The 16,466-nt window shown below is 37.8% G+C and overlaps 1 protein-coding gene across 1 annotated transcript in view; it reads right to left on the bottom strand.

The window, feature by feature from the left end:
• Window positions 1-5,268: 5,268 nt before the first annotated feature.
• The window catches only part of LOC133589026 (pyroglutamyl-peptidase 1-like), a 29,347-nt gene continuing 18,149 nt past the window's right edge, over window positions 5,269-16,466 (bottom strand). Inside the window, exon 5 of the mRNA XM_061941696.1 lies at window positions 5,269-7,440. Within this exon, the coding sequence (XP_061797680.1) occupies window positions 7,236-7,440 (205 nt within the window). The 3' untranslated portion in view covers window positions 5,269-7,235. The remainder of the gene's footprint in view (window positions 7,441-16,466) is intronic.

Here is a 16,466-nt window from a genome sequence, read left to right as displayed (position 1 = left end):
TCTCAGGGCATTCGATCATCACAACTACCGTATTTTCCGCACTATTACCCGCACCTAAAAACCACAAATTTACTCAAAAGCTGACAGTGCGGCTTATAACCCGGTGCGCTTTATATATGGATTAATATTAAGATTCATTTTCATAAAGTTTCGGTCTCGCAACTACGGTAAACAGCCGCCATCTTTTTTCCCCGTAGAAGAGGAAGTGCTTCTTCTTCTACGCAAGCAACCGCCAAGGTAAGCACCCGCCCCCATAGAACAGGAAGCGCTTCTTCTTCTACTGTAAGCAACCACCCGCCCGCGTAGAAGAAGAAGAAGCGCGCGGATATTGCGTTTCATTTCCTTTGTGTGTTTACATCTGTAAAGACCACAAAATGGCTCCTACTAAGCGACAGGTTTCCGGTTCGTGAAAAGACGCAATCTCTCCATCCGCACACGGACTACTATTTCACAGCAACTGCCTAAAGACTTTCAAGAAAAGCTGGCTACTTTCCGTGCATATTGTAAAAACAAGATAGCTGAAAAAAAGATCCGGCCAGAGAACATTATCAACATGGACGAGGTTCTACTGACTTTTGATATTCCTGTGAACCGCACTGTGGATACAACGGGAGCACGTACGGTGAATATTCGCACCACAGGGAATGAGAAGTCATCCTTCACTGTGGTTCTAGCTTGCCATGCTAATGGCCAGAAACTTCCACCCATGGTGATATTCAAAAGGAAGACCTTGCCAAAAGAGACCTTTCCAGCCGGCGTCATCATAAAAGCTAACTCGAAGGGATGGATGGATGAAGAAAAGATGAGCGAGTGGTTAAGGTAAGTTTACGCGAAGAGGCCGGGTGGCTTTTTTCACGCAGCTCCGTCCATGTTGATATACGACTCCATGCGCGCCCACATCACGCTGGTTTTTAATATATTATTAAAGTTTGACTGACCTATCCGACTGTTTTTTTGACATTCCTTTAGCGCAGTTAGATGCGGCTTATAACACGGGGCGGCTTATAGGTGGACAAAGTTTTGAAATATGCCGTTCATTGAAGGCACGGCTTATAACCCAGGGCGGCTTATGGTGCGGAAAATACGGTAGACTGTTTGGTTTGTCTTAGAAGATGTTTAGGAATGACCAGGATTTGTCTCAGGGTGCTTCCTGGTTTGAAATGTACTGGGATGTTGTGTCGGTTCAAGTTCTTCTGAGTTTCTCACATAGACCTGATACATAAAGAAAAACTATACTTTTGTGTCTCCTCATCCACTCTGTTCTTGTTATTTCTGGAACTGGATGCACTTTTCATAAACTACCAGCTGGGGTGACCACAGGTTTTGAGGGCTTCCCTCAAATGCCTATGCTTTCTCTTTGGCCTGTGGGCTGGTAGGAACATTATCAGCTCTGTGTTGTAGGGTTCTAATAACGCCCAGTCTGTGTTCCAGTGGGTGGTGTGAGTCAAAAAGTAAGTATTGATAAGTATGTCTGGGTTTTCAGTAAATCCCGACATGGAGGCCCCTGTTCTCTCCAATATGGACGTCACAGTCCAAAAAAGACGTGTGAACTTGATGTTTTTGTCCACTGGGTTAATGTGCTGGGTGAAGGCTTCTGATTTCCACCCAAGACTAGATCTGACCAATCTAAGTTTAAGGCTAGATCTGACCAATCTAAGTCTAAGACCAGATCTGACCAATCTAAATTTAAAGCTAGATCTGACCAATCTAAGTCTAAGACGAGATCTGACCATTCTAAGACTAGATATGAGCAATCTAAATTTAAAGCTAGATCTGACCAATCTAAGTCTAAGGTAGTTCTGACCAATCTAAGTCATCCACATATTTGTACCAATGACTCGGTGCTGTTCCCTTAAAGGAGCTCAGAGGTTGCTTTGCCATGTCCTCCATGTAAATGTTTGCTACTATTGGGGATCCAGGTGATCCCAAGGCACAACCGTGTTTTTGTCAGTAAAACATTCTCATGAATTGAAAGTATGTTGTATTAAGACAAAGTTACAGCAAAAGGCAAATCTCTTCTGGTTCTTTGTCTTGCCAGATCTGATCAATCTAAGTCTAAGACGAGATCTGACCAATCTAAGTCCAAGACGAGATCTGACCATTCTAAGACTAGATCTGACCATTCTAAGACTAGATCTGACCAATCTAAGTTTAAGGCTAGATCTGACCAATCTATGTCTATGACTAGATCTGACCAATCTAAGTCTAAGACTAGATTTGACCGATCTAAGTCTAAGACTAGATCTGACCAATCTGAGTCTAAGACTAGATCTGACCAAATCTGAGTCGAAAACTAGATCTGACCAATCCAAGCCTAAGACTAGATCTGACCAGTCTAAGACTAGATTTGACCAATCTAAGTCTAAAACTAGATCTGACCAATCTAAGTCTAAGACTAGATCTGACCAATCTAAGTCTAAGACCAGATCTGACCAATCTAAATTTAAAGCTAGATCTGACCAATCTAAGTCTAAGACTAGATCTAACCAATCTAAGTCTAAGACTAGATCTGACCAATCTAAGTTTAAGACTAGATCTGACCAATCTAAGTCTAAGACTAGATCTGACCAATCTAAATTTAAAGCTAGATCTGACCAATCTGAGTCGAAGACTCGATCTGACCAATCTAAGTTTAAGACTAGATCTCACCAATCTAAGTCTAAGACTAGATCTGACCAATCTAAGTTTAAGGCTAGATTTGACCAATCTGAGTCGAAGACTAGATCTGACCAATCTAAGTTTAAGACTAGATCTGACCAATCTAAGTTTAAGACTAGATCTGACCAATCTAAGTTTAAGACTAGATCTGACCAATCTAAATCTAAGGCTAGATTTGACCAATCTAAGTCTAAGACTAGATTTGACCAATCTAAGTCTAAGACTAGATCTGACCAATCTAAGTCTAAGAATAGATTTGACCAATCTAAGTCTAAGACTAGATTTGACCAATCTAAGTCTAAAACTAGATTTGACCAATCTAAGTCTAAAACTAGATTTGACCAATCTAAGTCTAAGACTAGATTTGACCAATCTAAATCTAGGACTAGATTTGACCAATCCAAGCCTAAGACTAGATCTGACCAATCTAAGTCTAAGACTAGATTTGACCAATCTAAGTCTAAAACTAGATCTGACCAATCTAAGTCTAAGACTAGATATGACCAATCTAAGTCTAAGACCAGATCTGACCAATTTAAATTTAAAGCTAGATCTGACCAATCTAAGTTTAAGAGTAGATCTGACCAATCTAAGTCTAAGACTAGTTCTGACCAATCTAAGTCTAAGACTAGATCTGACCAATCTAAGTCGAAAACTAGATCTGACCAATCTAAATTTCAAGCTAGATCTGACCAATCTGAGTCTAAGACTAGATCTGACCAATCTGAGTCGAAGACTAGATCTGACCAATCTAAGTCTAAGACTAGATCTGACCAATCTAAGTTTAAGACTAGATCTGACCAATCTAAGTCTAAGACTAGATCTGACCAATCTAAATTTCAAGCTAGATCTGACCAATCTGAGTCTAAGACTAGATCTGACCAATCTGAGTCGAAGACTAGATCTGACCAATCTGAGTCGAAGACTAGATCTGACCAATCTAAGTCTAAGACTAGATCTGACCAATCTAAGTCTCAGACTATATCTGACCAATCTAAGTCTAAGGCTAGATCTGACCAATCTAAGTCTAAGACTAGATTTGACCAATCTAAGTCTAAGACTAGATCTGACCAATCTGAGTCTAAGACTAGATCTGACCAAATCTGAGTCGAAAACTAGATCTGACCAATCCAAGCCTAAGACTAGATCTGACCAGTCTAAGACTAGATTTGACCAATCTAAGTCTAAAACTAGATCTGACCAATCTAAGTCTAAGACTAGATCTGACCAATCTAAGTCTAAGACCAGATCTGACCAATCTAAATTTAAAGCTAGATCTGACCAATCTAAGTCTAAGACTAGATCTAACCAATCTAAGTCTAAGACTAGATCTGACCAATCTAAGTTTAAGACTAGATCTGACCAATCTAAGTCTAAGACTAGATCTGACCAATCTAAATTTAAAGCTAGATCTGACCAATCTGAGTCGAAGACTCGATCTGACCAATCTAAGTTTAAGACTAGATCTGACCAATCTAAGTCTAAGACTAGATCTGACCAATCTAAGTTTAAGGCTAGATCTGACCAATCTGAGTCGAAGACTAGATCTGACCAATCTAAGTTTAAGACTATATCTGACCAATCTAAGTTTAAGACTAGATCTGACCAATCTAAGTTTAAGACTAGATCTGACCAATCTAAATCTAAGGCTAGATTTGACCAATCTAAGTCTAAGACTAGATTTGACCAATCTAAGTCTAAGACTAGATCTGACCAATCTAAGTCTAAGAATAGATTTGACCAATCTAAGTCTAAGACTAGATTTGACCAATCTAAGTCTAAAACTAGATTTGACCAATCTAAGTCTAAGACTAGATTTGACAAATCTAAATCTAGGACTAGATCTGACCAATCCAAGCCTAAGACTAGACCAGACCAATCTAAGTCTAAGACTAGATCTGACCAATCTGAGTCTAAGACTAGTCTGACCAATCTGAATCGAAGACTAGATCTGACCAATCTGAGTCTAAGACTAGTCTGACCAATCTGAGTCGAAAACTAGATCTGACCAATCTAAGTTTAAGGCTAGGTCTGACCAATCTAAGTCTAAGACTAAGATTTAACCAATCTAAGTCTAAGACTAGATTTGACCAATCCAAGTCTAAGACTAGATTTGACCAATCCAAGTCTAAGACTAGATCTGACCAATCTAAGTCTAAGACTAGATTTGACCAATCTAAACCTTGGACTAGATCTGACCAATCCAAGCCTAAAACTAGATCTGACCAATCTAAGTCGAAGACTAAATTTGACCAATACAAGTCTAAGACTAGATCTGACCAATCTAAGTCTAAGACTAGATCTGACCAATCTAAGTCTAAGACTAGATCTGACCAATCTGAGTCTAAAACTAGTCTGACCAATCTGAGTCGAAGACTAGATCTGACCAATCTGAGTCTAAGACTAGTCTGACCAATCTGAGTCGAAGACTAGATCTGACCAATCTAAGTTTAAGGCTAGGTCTGACCAATCTAAGTCTAAGACTAAGATTTAACCAATCTAAGTCTAAGACTAGTGTAGATTCCTAATTAAGCCTTTAGCTTGACGCTCCTCTACTTTCTCCTGCTCCGCTTGCTGCGGCGACAAAAAACAAAACTCCAGACGCTCCTCTTCGTTTTGTATCGTTTACTTAATAATTCAAAAACGTAAAACAATAACGATGTGGGAACAAATGAATGGCAAAATAAAGAGAGTTTGTTACAGTAGGTGTTAGAAAAAGCAAGACTAAGAAAAAGTAAGAGTGAGTTCAAAAAACTGTGTGGCTCAATTCCCCCGCACCTGACTGCCATTACCCATAATGCACTGTGTCCAAAAACCAACCTACCACATAGATCCTTCCGCCATATATGCAATTTACACAGTCACGTCATCAAACTGTTAAGACAAATGTAATAATTATTCTAAGCATGCAAATATATACATTTTCGTATTATGCAAATAAATAGTCCCATTTTGGCTGAATAAACATAAAGCACCTTCCATAAAAATGTAAATTAACTTAAACAGCCTTTAGGCTCCTACAACTAGATTTGACCAATCCAAGTCTAAGACTAGATTTGACCAATCCAAGTCTAAGACTAGATCTGACCAATCTAAGTTTAAGACTAGATTTGACCAATCTAAGTCTAAGACTAGATTTGACCAATCTAAGTCTAAAACTAGATTTGACCAATCTAAGTCTAAGACTAGATTTGACAAATCTAAATCTAGGACTAGATCTGACCAATCCAAGCCTAAGACTAGATCTGACCAATCTAAGTCCAAGACTAGATTTGACAATCCAAGTCTAAGACTAGATCTGACCAATCTAAGTCTAAGACTAGATTTGACCAAACTAAGTCTAAGACTAGACCAGACCAATCTAAGTCTAAGACTAGATCTGACCAATCTGAGTCTAAGACTAGTCTGACCAATCTGAATCGAAGACTAGATCTGACCAATCTGAGTCTAAGACTAGTCTGACCAATCTGAGTCGAAAACTAGATCTGACCAATCCAAGCCTAAAACTAGATCTGACCAATATAAGTCGAAGACTAAATTTGACCAATTTTACAAGTCTAAGACTAGATCTGACCAATCTAAGTCGAAGACTAGATGTGACCAATCCAAGTCTAAGACTAGATCTGACCAATCTAAGTCTAAGACTAGATTTGACCAATCTAAACCTTGGACTAGATCTGACCAATCCAAGCCTAAAACTAGATCTGACCAATCTAAGTCGAAGACTAAATTTGACCAATACAAGTCTAAGACGAGATCTGACCAATCTAAGTCTAAGACTAGATCTGACCAATCTAAGTTTAAGGCTCGGTCTGACCAATCTAAGTCTAAGACTTAACCAATCTAAGTCTAAGACTAGGTTTGACCAATCCAAGTCTAAGACTAGATTTAACCAATCTAAGTCTAAGACTAGATTTGACCAATCCAAGTCTAAGACTAGATTTGACCAATCCAAGTCTAAGACTAGATCTGACCAATCTAAGTCTAAGACTAGATTTGACCAATCTAAACCTTGGACTAGATCTGACCAATCCAAGCCTAAAACTAGATCTGACCAATCTAAGTCGAAGACTAAATTTGACCAATACAAGTCTAAGACCAGATCTGACCAATCTAAGTCGAAGACTAAATTTGACCAATACAAGTCTAAGACTAGATCTGACCAATCTAAGTCTATGAGCATGAACTAAAGTCGCCTACTCGGATGAGAGGCAAAAAGTCTTCTAAGACAAACCAAACAGTCCAGTTGCGATGGATTGAATTCCCTGAGTATACACGATGCTGTACTATCAATAACATTAACAAATGTTACTTCTTTTTTTTTAAATAGACACCATGACTTCCGGTCTGTGCCAGTGCATTGGAATTAACTTGCCCAGTTTGGTACAAAATATGACACACAAACCAGAATCCACGCTTGATATCATCCCTATCGCAGCACTCAAAGATCAGTTAGAATTAGTACCCTAACATAATTGGATATTAGGACCATAACCGACGTTAATCTCATTCAAGTCTAAAATCATGACGCTATTAATAATTACCCAGGAATAAAGCGAGTACAGTGGTGGAGTTGGTCAGTGTGGATGTGTGTGTGTGCAATGCTGCTCCTCTGTGTGGTCAACCACCTCCAGGAGCGTCAGCATCTCCTGCACCACAGCTTGAAGTGCTCTGCCCAGCTCCTGGCTGCTGTAGGGTTTCCCCAGTGGAGGCACGTGGATGAAGGCAGAGCGTCCATTACTCAGGAACAGAGAGGAGTAGTAGGTGTAGTCGCACAGATATCTGTCAGAGGGGCAATATGTTTACTTTCTCACGTACAAAACATCGATATTTGCCAATAAACCTGTGCGAGCTACAGCAAGAGTCCTGGTATTATGCAGATGAATTCAATACCATACCTGCCAACTTTTGAAATCAGAAAAACCTAGTAGCCAGGGTCCAGGGGCCGCAGGCCCCGGTAGGTCCAGGACAAAGTCCTGGTGGGGGGTTCAGGCTTCGCCCCCCGACGCAAAATGATTGATTGCATTCAGACAGGTTAAAATGTTGCTAAAACCATCACTTTTCTATCAGTCACAGTGACTTTTCAAAACAAAAATATTACAGCAAAAATCATATGGGTTGATTGACATGTTTATTCTGTAAGCTAACTTCAATAGTTTGAAATTATTTTGACAGTTAATGCCAGTTATCCTGTCAACCTTTCACAAGACTTCAATTTGTTAATTGAAAGTATAAACAGTATAAACACTTTTTACAGTAAACAAATGGTAAAACAGTACTAAACAATTCCATTAAAAAAAATTGGTGTCATTATTAACTTTCTGTCCAAGCTTGTATAATCTACTGCCTTGTTCAATTGTAAAAAATATTCTGTGCCTAAAATTCACATTTCTATCACAATTATCATACTGTAAACATGGTAAGCTAACTTCATTAAAATTAATAGTCCTGTCAATAGCATGGAATTACAATTCAAATGTAGTTTTTTTGTAAGCCTTTCAAAAGAATTCAAAATATGAAAAATTAATGAAAATTAATTGAAGCCATCAGACACTTGAAAAGTGGCACATCTCATCTCTAATGTAATCATTTGAACTTTTCAACAGAAATAGCACTGCAAAAATATTAAGGACATACTTCTGTATTTTGGTAGTTATGCTGTCAACATTTAACAAGATTTCTTCAACTTGGACTTGAAAGCATAAATAGTATCAACACTTTTAACAGTATAACAGTACTAAACAATTCCAATAGATAACATTGGTGTCATTACCTTTTTGTGGCTAAAATCCGAAAAACGTTGAAAGTTTTCCACTTGTATCGCTAGCAACGACATTAGACTTGTGTTTTTTTGTCCCAACGTGGTCTTTTACATCGCTAATTCCTCCGTGTCCGATCGAAAAATCTTGTCTGCACAAGGTGCAATTCGCGTAGTTTTCACCCTTTTTGGAACGGATAATTATTCCTGGATAGGCTTTTGAATATTCTTCACGGAATGACTGCAGTTTTCTTTTCGGTTTAAGACTCGTTTGCGATTTTTCTCCGCTGATTCGATGATCGTTCGCTCGTTTGGAAACAATGGGCAACAGGTGCCTCGTGCTTGGCAGCGGTGCTATAAATAGCCTCGCGCATTTAAAAAAAATTTTTTTTTTTTAATTAATGAAAAACCGTATTTTTTATCACTGCAACCGTAACCCGGAATAGGTTGATGAAAACCGTACTAATTACGGGAAAACCGGAGTAGTTGGCAGGTATGTAATACTGTATAAGCCGTGTTTGGCAAAGTAATTATAGTGTATTGTAGGGCTGGGCAATGTCTGAAAACTGTATCACAATAGTAGTTTTTTTTAAATTGGTCAATATCGATAATTGACTTTTTTGACAAATACAAAAAAATGGACCGGTAGAAAAATAAATGAAATGTTAACATTAGGGATGTCCCGATCCAGGTTTTTGCACTTCCGATCCGATACCGATATTGTTTTTGCATTTCCGATCCGATACCGATACTGACCGATAGTGGCCTATCCGAGCATGTATTAAAGTTTAAAGTTATTTAGCCTACTTAGTTGTCAGAATCATGTTGAAAAGGGTTTTAGTACTCTTGATAACAACTAGCCAGCTGAATTAGGGGAGTTTGAATAATACACAATGGTTGGTAACAAGAAACTGACCTGTTTATTCAAGGATAAACACAAAATAGACAAAATTATACATGACAAACAGAAATGGCATCATTGAACTAGGGCTGGGCGATATGGCCTTTTTTTAATATTGCGATATTTTAAGGCCATATTGCGATACACGATATATATCTCGATATTTTGCCTTAGCCTTGAATGAACACTTGATGCATATAATCACAGCAGTATGATGATTCTATGTGTTTTGATTGATTGATTGAGACTTTTATTAGTAGGTTGCACAGTGAAGTACATATTCCGTACAATTGACCACTAAATGGTAACACCCCAATAAGTTTTTCAACTTGTTTAAGTCGGGGTCCACTTAAATTGATTCATGATACAGATATATACTATCAGATATATACTATCATCATAATACAGTCATCACACAAGATAATCACATTGAATTATTTACATTATTCATAATCCAGGGTGTGGAGGGGTGCGCCGGATGTAAGTGTCAAAAAGACAGCCAGAAGAGTTTGATATGAGAATAAATCTAAAGTTAAAATATAGGGTAGAAATGCACCCATTTGCAGGAAATGTAGTATTGATTTTCAAAATTTTCTTTCAAGGCTTGCATGTCTACATTAAAACATTCTTCTTCATACTGCATTAATATATGCTACTTTTAAACTTTCATGCAGAGAAGGAAATCACAACTAAAAAAAATCACAAATTTTTTCATACGGTGTTGATGTGGACATTTTTGCCTCAGCATTTTGATGGTGTGGATGTGTGGCACCGAATGGAGATAAGCGTCTCGACAGACGTCACAATATTTGAACAATGATGACGAAAACTGTTTTCTCTGTCGTGTCGGTGTGTTGAAAATTGTTATGCGCTTATTTTTTTATTAGATTTTGTGCGTGGCATAGATTTGCTATGCGCAGAGGACGCTTAAACAGTGCGCAATTGCACAGGCGAGCACCTTAGAGGGAGCGTTGCTCGCACGGCTGCGCTAGCATCACAGCTAACGTTAGCCATGCTGCTACCTCTCTGCTCGGGGAGGACGTATACGTATGTGACGTATGACGTGACAGTATGTGACGTGTGTCGTAACAGTATGTGACGTGTGTAAGAAGGTGCGCTTGCTGTCTGTGAGAGGGAGACACAGAAAAGAATGTAGTGCAATGCCAGCAGCTAAAAGCAACGGCGTGAGACTCCACAGACCAGTGGATGTGTTGAAGGTGTGCTGGAAAATGCGGAACGGAAATTACGGAGCAGCAGAAAAGTGGAATGTATTATTTAAATCGGTGCGTTGGAAAACACGGACCGGAGTTTTTTTTTAAACTGGATCTGGATCGGCATTTTCCCATGCCTTGCCGATACGCAATTTTTGGCAAATATCGGCAGCCGATCCGATCCAAATATCGGATCGGGACATCCCTAGTTGACAGTAAAAAAATAACTGAAGTGAACTTGAATTGTTTGCACTTTAAAACGTTTTTTTGTTTTTTTAATTGGATTTATTTAGGTTATTTTTCAGGGTCTTCTAATTTATTTTTAATTTATTCTATTCAATTGTATAATTATGTTGGTATTAGTGGTTATTTTGCACTTTAAATATAACATTTTGTTTTTATTGGATTTGTTGAGGTAATACTCTTATGTTGAAGGTTAAAATGTATGCAACCAATTGGTTAATAATAAATGGGTCAGTTTTTCCTATACCTACTCTTGCTGACTATTGTTTCCTGTTTTAACACTACAACATCAGTAACAGTAACATCACTTTATCAAGCCTTTTCTAACATTCCGCACAACAAAATAAGGAATAAATATATGTATGATTCGTGCCTATATCGTATCGTATTGATATCGGCCAATACTCAAGGCTACAATATCGGTATCGTATCGGAAGTGAAAAAGTTGTATCGGGACTTCCCTATTAATAACCGCTTTAAATGAAGGCACAAAATAAGGAATATGTAATAAATGCTTAATAAAGTGTGACAGAATAGTGCATACCTGCCAACTTTTGAAATCAGAAAAACCTAGTGGCCAGGGTCCAAGGGCCGCAGGCCCCGGTAGATCCAGGACAAAGTCCTGGTGGAGGGTTCAGGGCTTCGTCCCCCGACGCAAAATGATTATTAGCATTCAGACAGGTTAAAATGTTGCTAAAACCATCACTTTTCTATCAGTCACAGTGACTTTTCAAAACAAAAATATTACAGCAAAAATCATATGGGTTGATTGACATGTTTATTCTGTAAGCTAACTTCAATAGTTTGAAATTATTTTGACAGTTAATGCCAGTTATCCTGTCAACCTTTCACAAGACTTCAATTTGTTAATTGAAAGTATAAACAGTATAAACACTTTTTACAGTAAACAAATGGTAAAACAGTACTAAACAATTCCATTAAAAAAAAAATTGGTGTCATTATTAACTTTCTGTCCAAGCTTGTATAATCTACTGCCTTGTTCAATTGTAAAAAATATTCTGTGCCTAAAATTCACATTTCTATCACAATTATCATACTGTAAACATGGTAAGCTAACTTCATTAAAATTAATAGTCCTGTCAATAGCATGGAATTACAATTCAAATGTAGTTTTTTTGTAAGCCTTTCAAAAGAATTCAAAATATGAAAAATTTATGAAAATTAATTTAAGCCATCAGACACTTGAAAAGTGGCACATCACATCTCTAATGTAATCATTTGAACTTTTCAACAGAAATAGCACTGCAAAAATATTAAGGACATACTTCTGTATTTTGGTAGTTATGCTGTCAACATTTAACACGATTTCTTCAACTTGGACTTGAAAGCATAAATAGTATAAACACTTTTAACAGTATAACAGCACTAAACAATTCCAATAGATAACATTGGTGTCATTACCTTTTTGTGGCTAAAATCCAAATTTATTCTATCAGATTGATCATACTTCAAAAACGATATGGTAACTTTATGATAAGTTTACTTGAAGTGGCATAAAACACTGAAAGTGATTGTTCCTATAACCCCTTTGTTTCAAATGTTTGTTCCACTTGTGGCAGTCGGGCACCAGCATACCGTCTTTGACAACTTGAAGTGGCATAAAACACTGAAAGTGATTGTTCCTATAACCCCTTTGTTTTAAATGTTTTATGCCACTTCAAGTTGTCAAAGACGTGCTGTGAAATACAGCCGACAGGACTGCGCACCAAACACGAAGCAAGGCCAAAGCGCATGCATGGTGCAGGAGAACAAAGGACTTCTTTCATTTAAGGTTTGTGATAAACCATCAAACTCATTCGTTAAAAGGACTCTATAATAATATAAAGCGAGTTTTTCTGGACATTATCATGCAAGAAAAGTTTATTTTTGGGACCGCGATCACCGCGTAATGATTTTTAAAGGTTGCATTACAAACATTTAACTGTCCCATGTGATCAGCCAGTGCGATTGGAAGTCCATGCTCAATTATTGCCTCCGTAAATAAAACTTTGGCATTTATCACATCCAAAGAATCTGTTTGGGCGACGAAAAACGTTGAAAGTTTTCCACTTGTATCGCTAGCAACGGCATTAGACTTGTGTTTTTTTGTCCCAACGTGGTCTTTTACATCGCTAATTCCTCCGTGTCCGATCGAAAAATCTTGTCTGCACAAGGTGCAATTCGCATAGTTTTCACCCTTTTTTTTTTTAATGAATGAAAAACCGTATTTTTTATCACTGCAACCGTAACCCGGAATAGGTTGATGAAAACCATACGAATTACGGGAAAACCGGAGTAGTTGGCAGGTATGATAGTGTGAAAATGTAGACAGAGTCACTTGAGAAGAACTATTTTTTGCAGGTTGGGTGCCAGGAAGTTACGTGGTCTGTGTAACATTTAATTAGGTCTGTCATTCTTATCTATGTATAGAAATTAATTATAGTTTTTTAATATATAAATCGCCCGCTTGAATATTCCCTCTCCTCGGCTGTTGCGATTTCCCTTCCTGGTTCCATGACCCGCCCTATCTTGCCTCTGATCAGAATCAGAATCAAAAATACTTTATTAATCCCAAAGGGGAAATTTAAATTTTCAGCACAATCCCATTTAAGATCAGACAAACATTACAGCAGTGGTTCTCAAATGGGGGTACTTGAAGGTATGCCAAGGGGTACGTGAGATTTTTTTTAAATATTCTAAAAATAGCAACAATTCAAAAATCCTTTATAAATATATTTATTGAATAATACTTCAACAAAATATGAATGTAAGTTCATAAACTGAACATCAAATCAAGTAGGCTATTCCATTCATTACCATAAACCCAGAGTTTCCCCCAGGCCATCCATGATGGTTTGACCCTCTGTCAAAAAGAACTGTGAAAATAAATGCAACAATGCAATATTCAGTGTTGACAGCTAGATTTTTTGTGGACATGTTCCATAAATATTGATGTAAAGATTTCTTTTTTTGTGAAGAAATGTTTAGAATTAAGTTCATGAATCCAGATTAGGGATGTCCCGATCCGATATTTGGATCGGATCGGCTGCTGATATTTGCCAAAAATTGCGTATCGGCAAGGCATGGGAAAATGCCGATCCAGATCCAGTTTAAAAAAAAACTCTGGTCCGTGTTTTCCAAGGCACCGATTTAAATAATACATTCCACTTTTCTGCTGCTCCGTAATTTCCGTTCCGCATTTTCCAGCACACCTTCAACACATCCACAATTCTCACGCAGTTGCTTTTAGCTGCTGGCATTACACGACAGGCTCTTCTCACTCTTTCCTGTGTCTCCCTCTCACAGACAGCGAGCGCACCTTCTTACACACGTCACATACTGTCACGTCACACGTCACATACTGTCACGTCATACGTCACATACTGTCACGTCATACGTCACATACGTATACGCCCTCTCCCAGCAGAGAGCGAGGTAGCGGCATGGCTAACGTTAGCTGTGATGCTAGCGCAGCTGCTAAGGTGCGCGCCTGCTCAAGCGTCCTCTGCGCACGGCAAATCTATGCCACGCACAAAATCAAATAAAAAAATAAGCGCATAACAATTTTCGACACACGGACACGACAGAGACAACAATTTTCGTCATCATTGTTCAAATATTGTGACGTCTGTCGAGACGCTTATCTCCATTCGGTGCCACACGTCCACACCATCAAAATGGCAAAAATTTCCACATCAACACCGTATGAAAACATTTGTGATTTTTTTTAGTTGTGATTTCCTTCTCTGCATGAAAGTTTAAAAGTAGCATATATTAATGCAGTATGAAGAAGAATGTTTTAATGTAGACATGCAAGCCTTGAAAGAACATTTTGAAAATCAAGACTACATTTCCTGCAAATGGGTGCATTTCTACCCTATATTTTAACTTTAGATTTATTCTCATATCAAACTCTTTTGGCTGTCTTTTTGACACTTACATCCAGCGCCCCCCTCCACACCCTGGATTATAAATAATGTAAATAATTCAATGTGATTATCTTGTGTGATGACTGTATTATGATGATAGTATATATCTGATAGTATATATCTGTATCATGAATCAATTTAAGTGGACCCCGTCCGTCTTAAACAAGTTGAAAAACTTATTGGGGTGTTACCATTTAGTGGTCAATTGTACGGAATATGTACTTCACTGTGCAACCTACTAATAAAAGTCTCAATCAATCAATCAAAACACATAGAATCATCATACTGCTGTGATTATATGCATCAAGTGTTCATTCAAGGCTAAGGCAAAATATCGAGATATATATTGTGTATCGCAATATGGCCTTAAAATATCGCAATATTAAAAAAAGGCCATATCGCCCAGCCCTAGTTCAATGATGCCATTTCTGTTTGTCGTGTATAATTTTGTCTATTTTGTGTTTATCCTTGAATAAACAGGTCAGTTTCTTGTTACCAACCATTGTGTATTATTCAAACTCCCCTAATTCAGCTGGCTAGTTGTTATCAAGAGTCCTAAAACCCTTTTCAACATGATTCTGACAACTAAGTAGGCTAAATAACTTTAAACTTTAATACATGCTCGGATAGGCCAGTATCGGTCAGTATCGGTATCGGATCGGAAATGCAAAAACAATATTGGTATCGGATCGGAAGTGCAAAAACCTGGATCGGGACATCCCTAATCCAGATGGATCTCTATTACAGGGGTCACCAACCTTTTTTAAACCAAGAGCTACTTCTTGGGTACTGATTAATGCGAAGGGCTACCAGTTTGATACACACTTAAATAAATTGCCAGAAATAGCCAATTTGCTCAATTCACCTTTAACTCTGTGTTATTATTAATAATTAATGATATTTATCTTTGTGGAAACACTGATCATCTTAATGATTTCTCAGAAACAGATAAATATCAATATGCAACACTTTATTTTTATATTTTCTCTAAGTGCACATTTTTCAAATTGAACATTTTCAAATGATCACTTCTAAGACAGTCTTGTGAAATCACAATATCCCATTTTAACTAACATTTTTTTAACAAATCATGAATTACTTTGCACCATGTTTGTACAAATAACTCATGTAAAATACAAAAGTCAACTCTCAAATTTTTAAATAAATGATGTCACACTTTGTGTCACACCGCGGTGAGGGAAGTCTTGTCTTGGTTTTTTCTGTCTTGTGATCTACATGTTTTATTTTGAAAAGCAACTCCTCTTGTTTCAGATCACGGGTCCTTCCTCTTGTGTCACCAGTCTGACGTCATTCCTGACCCTTGATTGTTTCCACCTTTTTCCCATTACCCTTATGTTCTTTATAAGCTCAAGCCTCCCCTTGTTCTGTGCCAGATTGTCTCGAGCTTTCGTGCCTGTCTTGCGTTCCATGTCCCTGTTCATGTCCATGCCTTGCCTTGTCTCACGTCTACGTCCTTGCTCCCAGAATATCCCACGCTGTAATTTTGAATTGACTTTTTTCCTCCCTCAGAGCGACTTTTGTTATCCTACCTTTTTCTACCGCAGTGGTGAGTTATTATTTTTCCTTAAAGATTTTTTCCTCTAAGTTTGTTGAGTGATTTTTTGTTTACATTGATTAGAGTAGTTAAGTTTTATAGTCTTTATTTTCTTCCTCCTGTTTGGAGCGTTTTTTGTTAAAGTTTTTGATAACAGATACGGTGCTAATTATATCGTCCTTATTTTTGTATTCCTCCTTTTTTTTGGAGT

This window comes from Nerophis lumbriciformis, linkage group LG03 (assembly GCF_033978685.3).
Source record: "Nerophis lumbriciformis linkage group LG03, RoL_Nlum_v2.1, whole genome shotgun sequence".
NCBI classification, from domain to species: domain Eukaryota; kingdom Metazoa; phylum Chordata; class Actinopteri; order Syngnathiformes; family Syngnathidae; genus Nerophis; species Nerophis lumbriciformis.
This window is presented reverse-complemented; position numbering and strand designations above follow the sequence as displayed.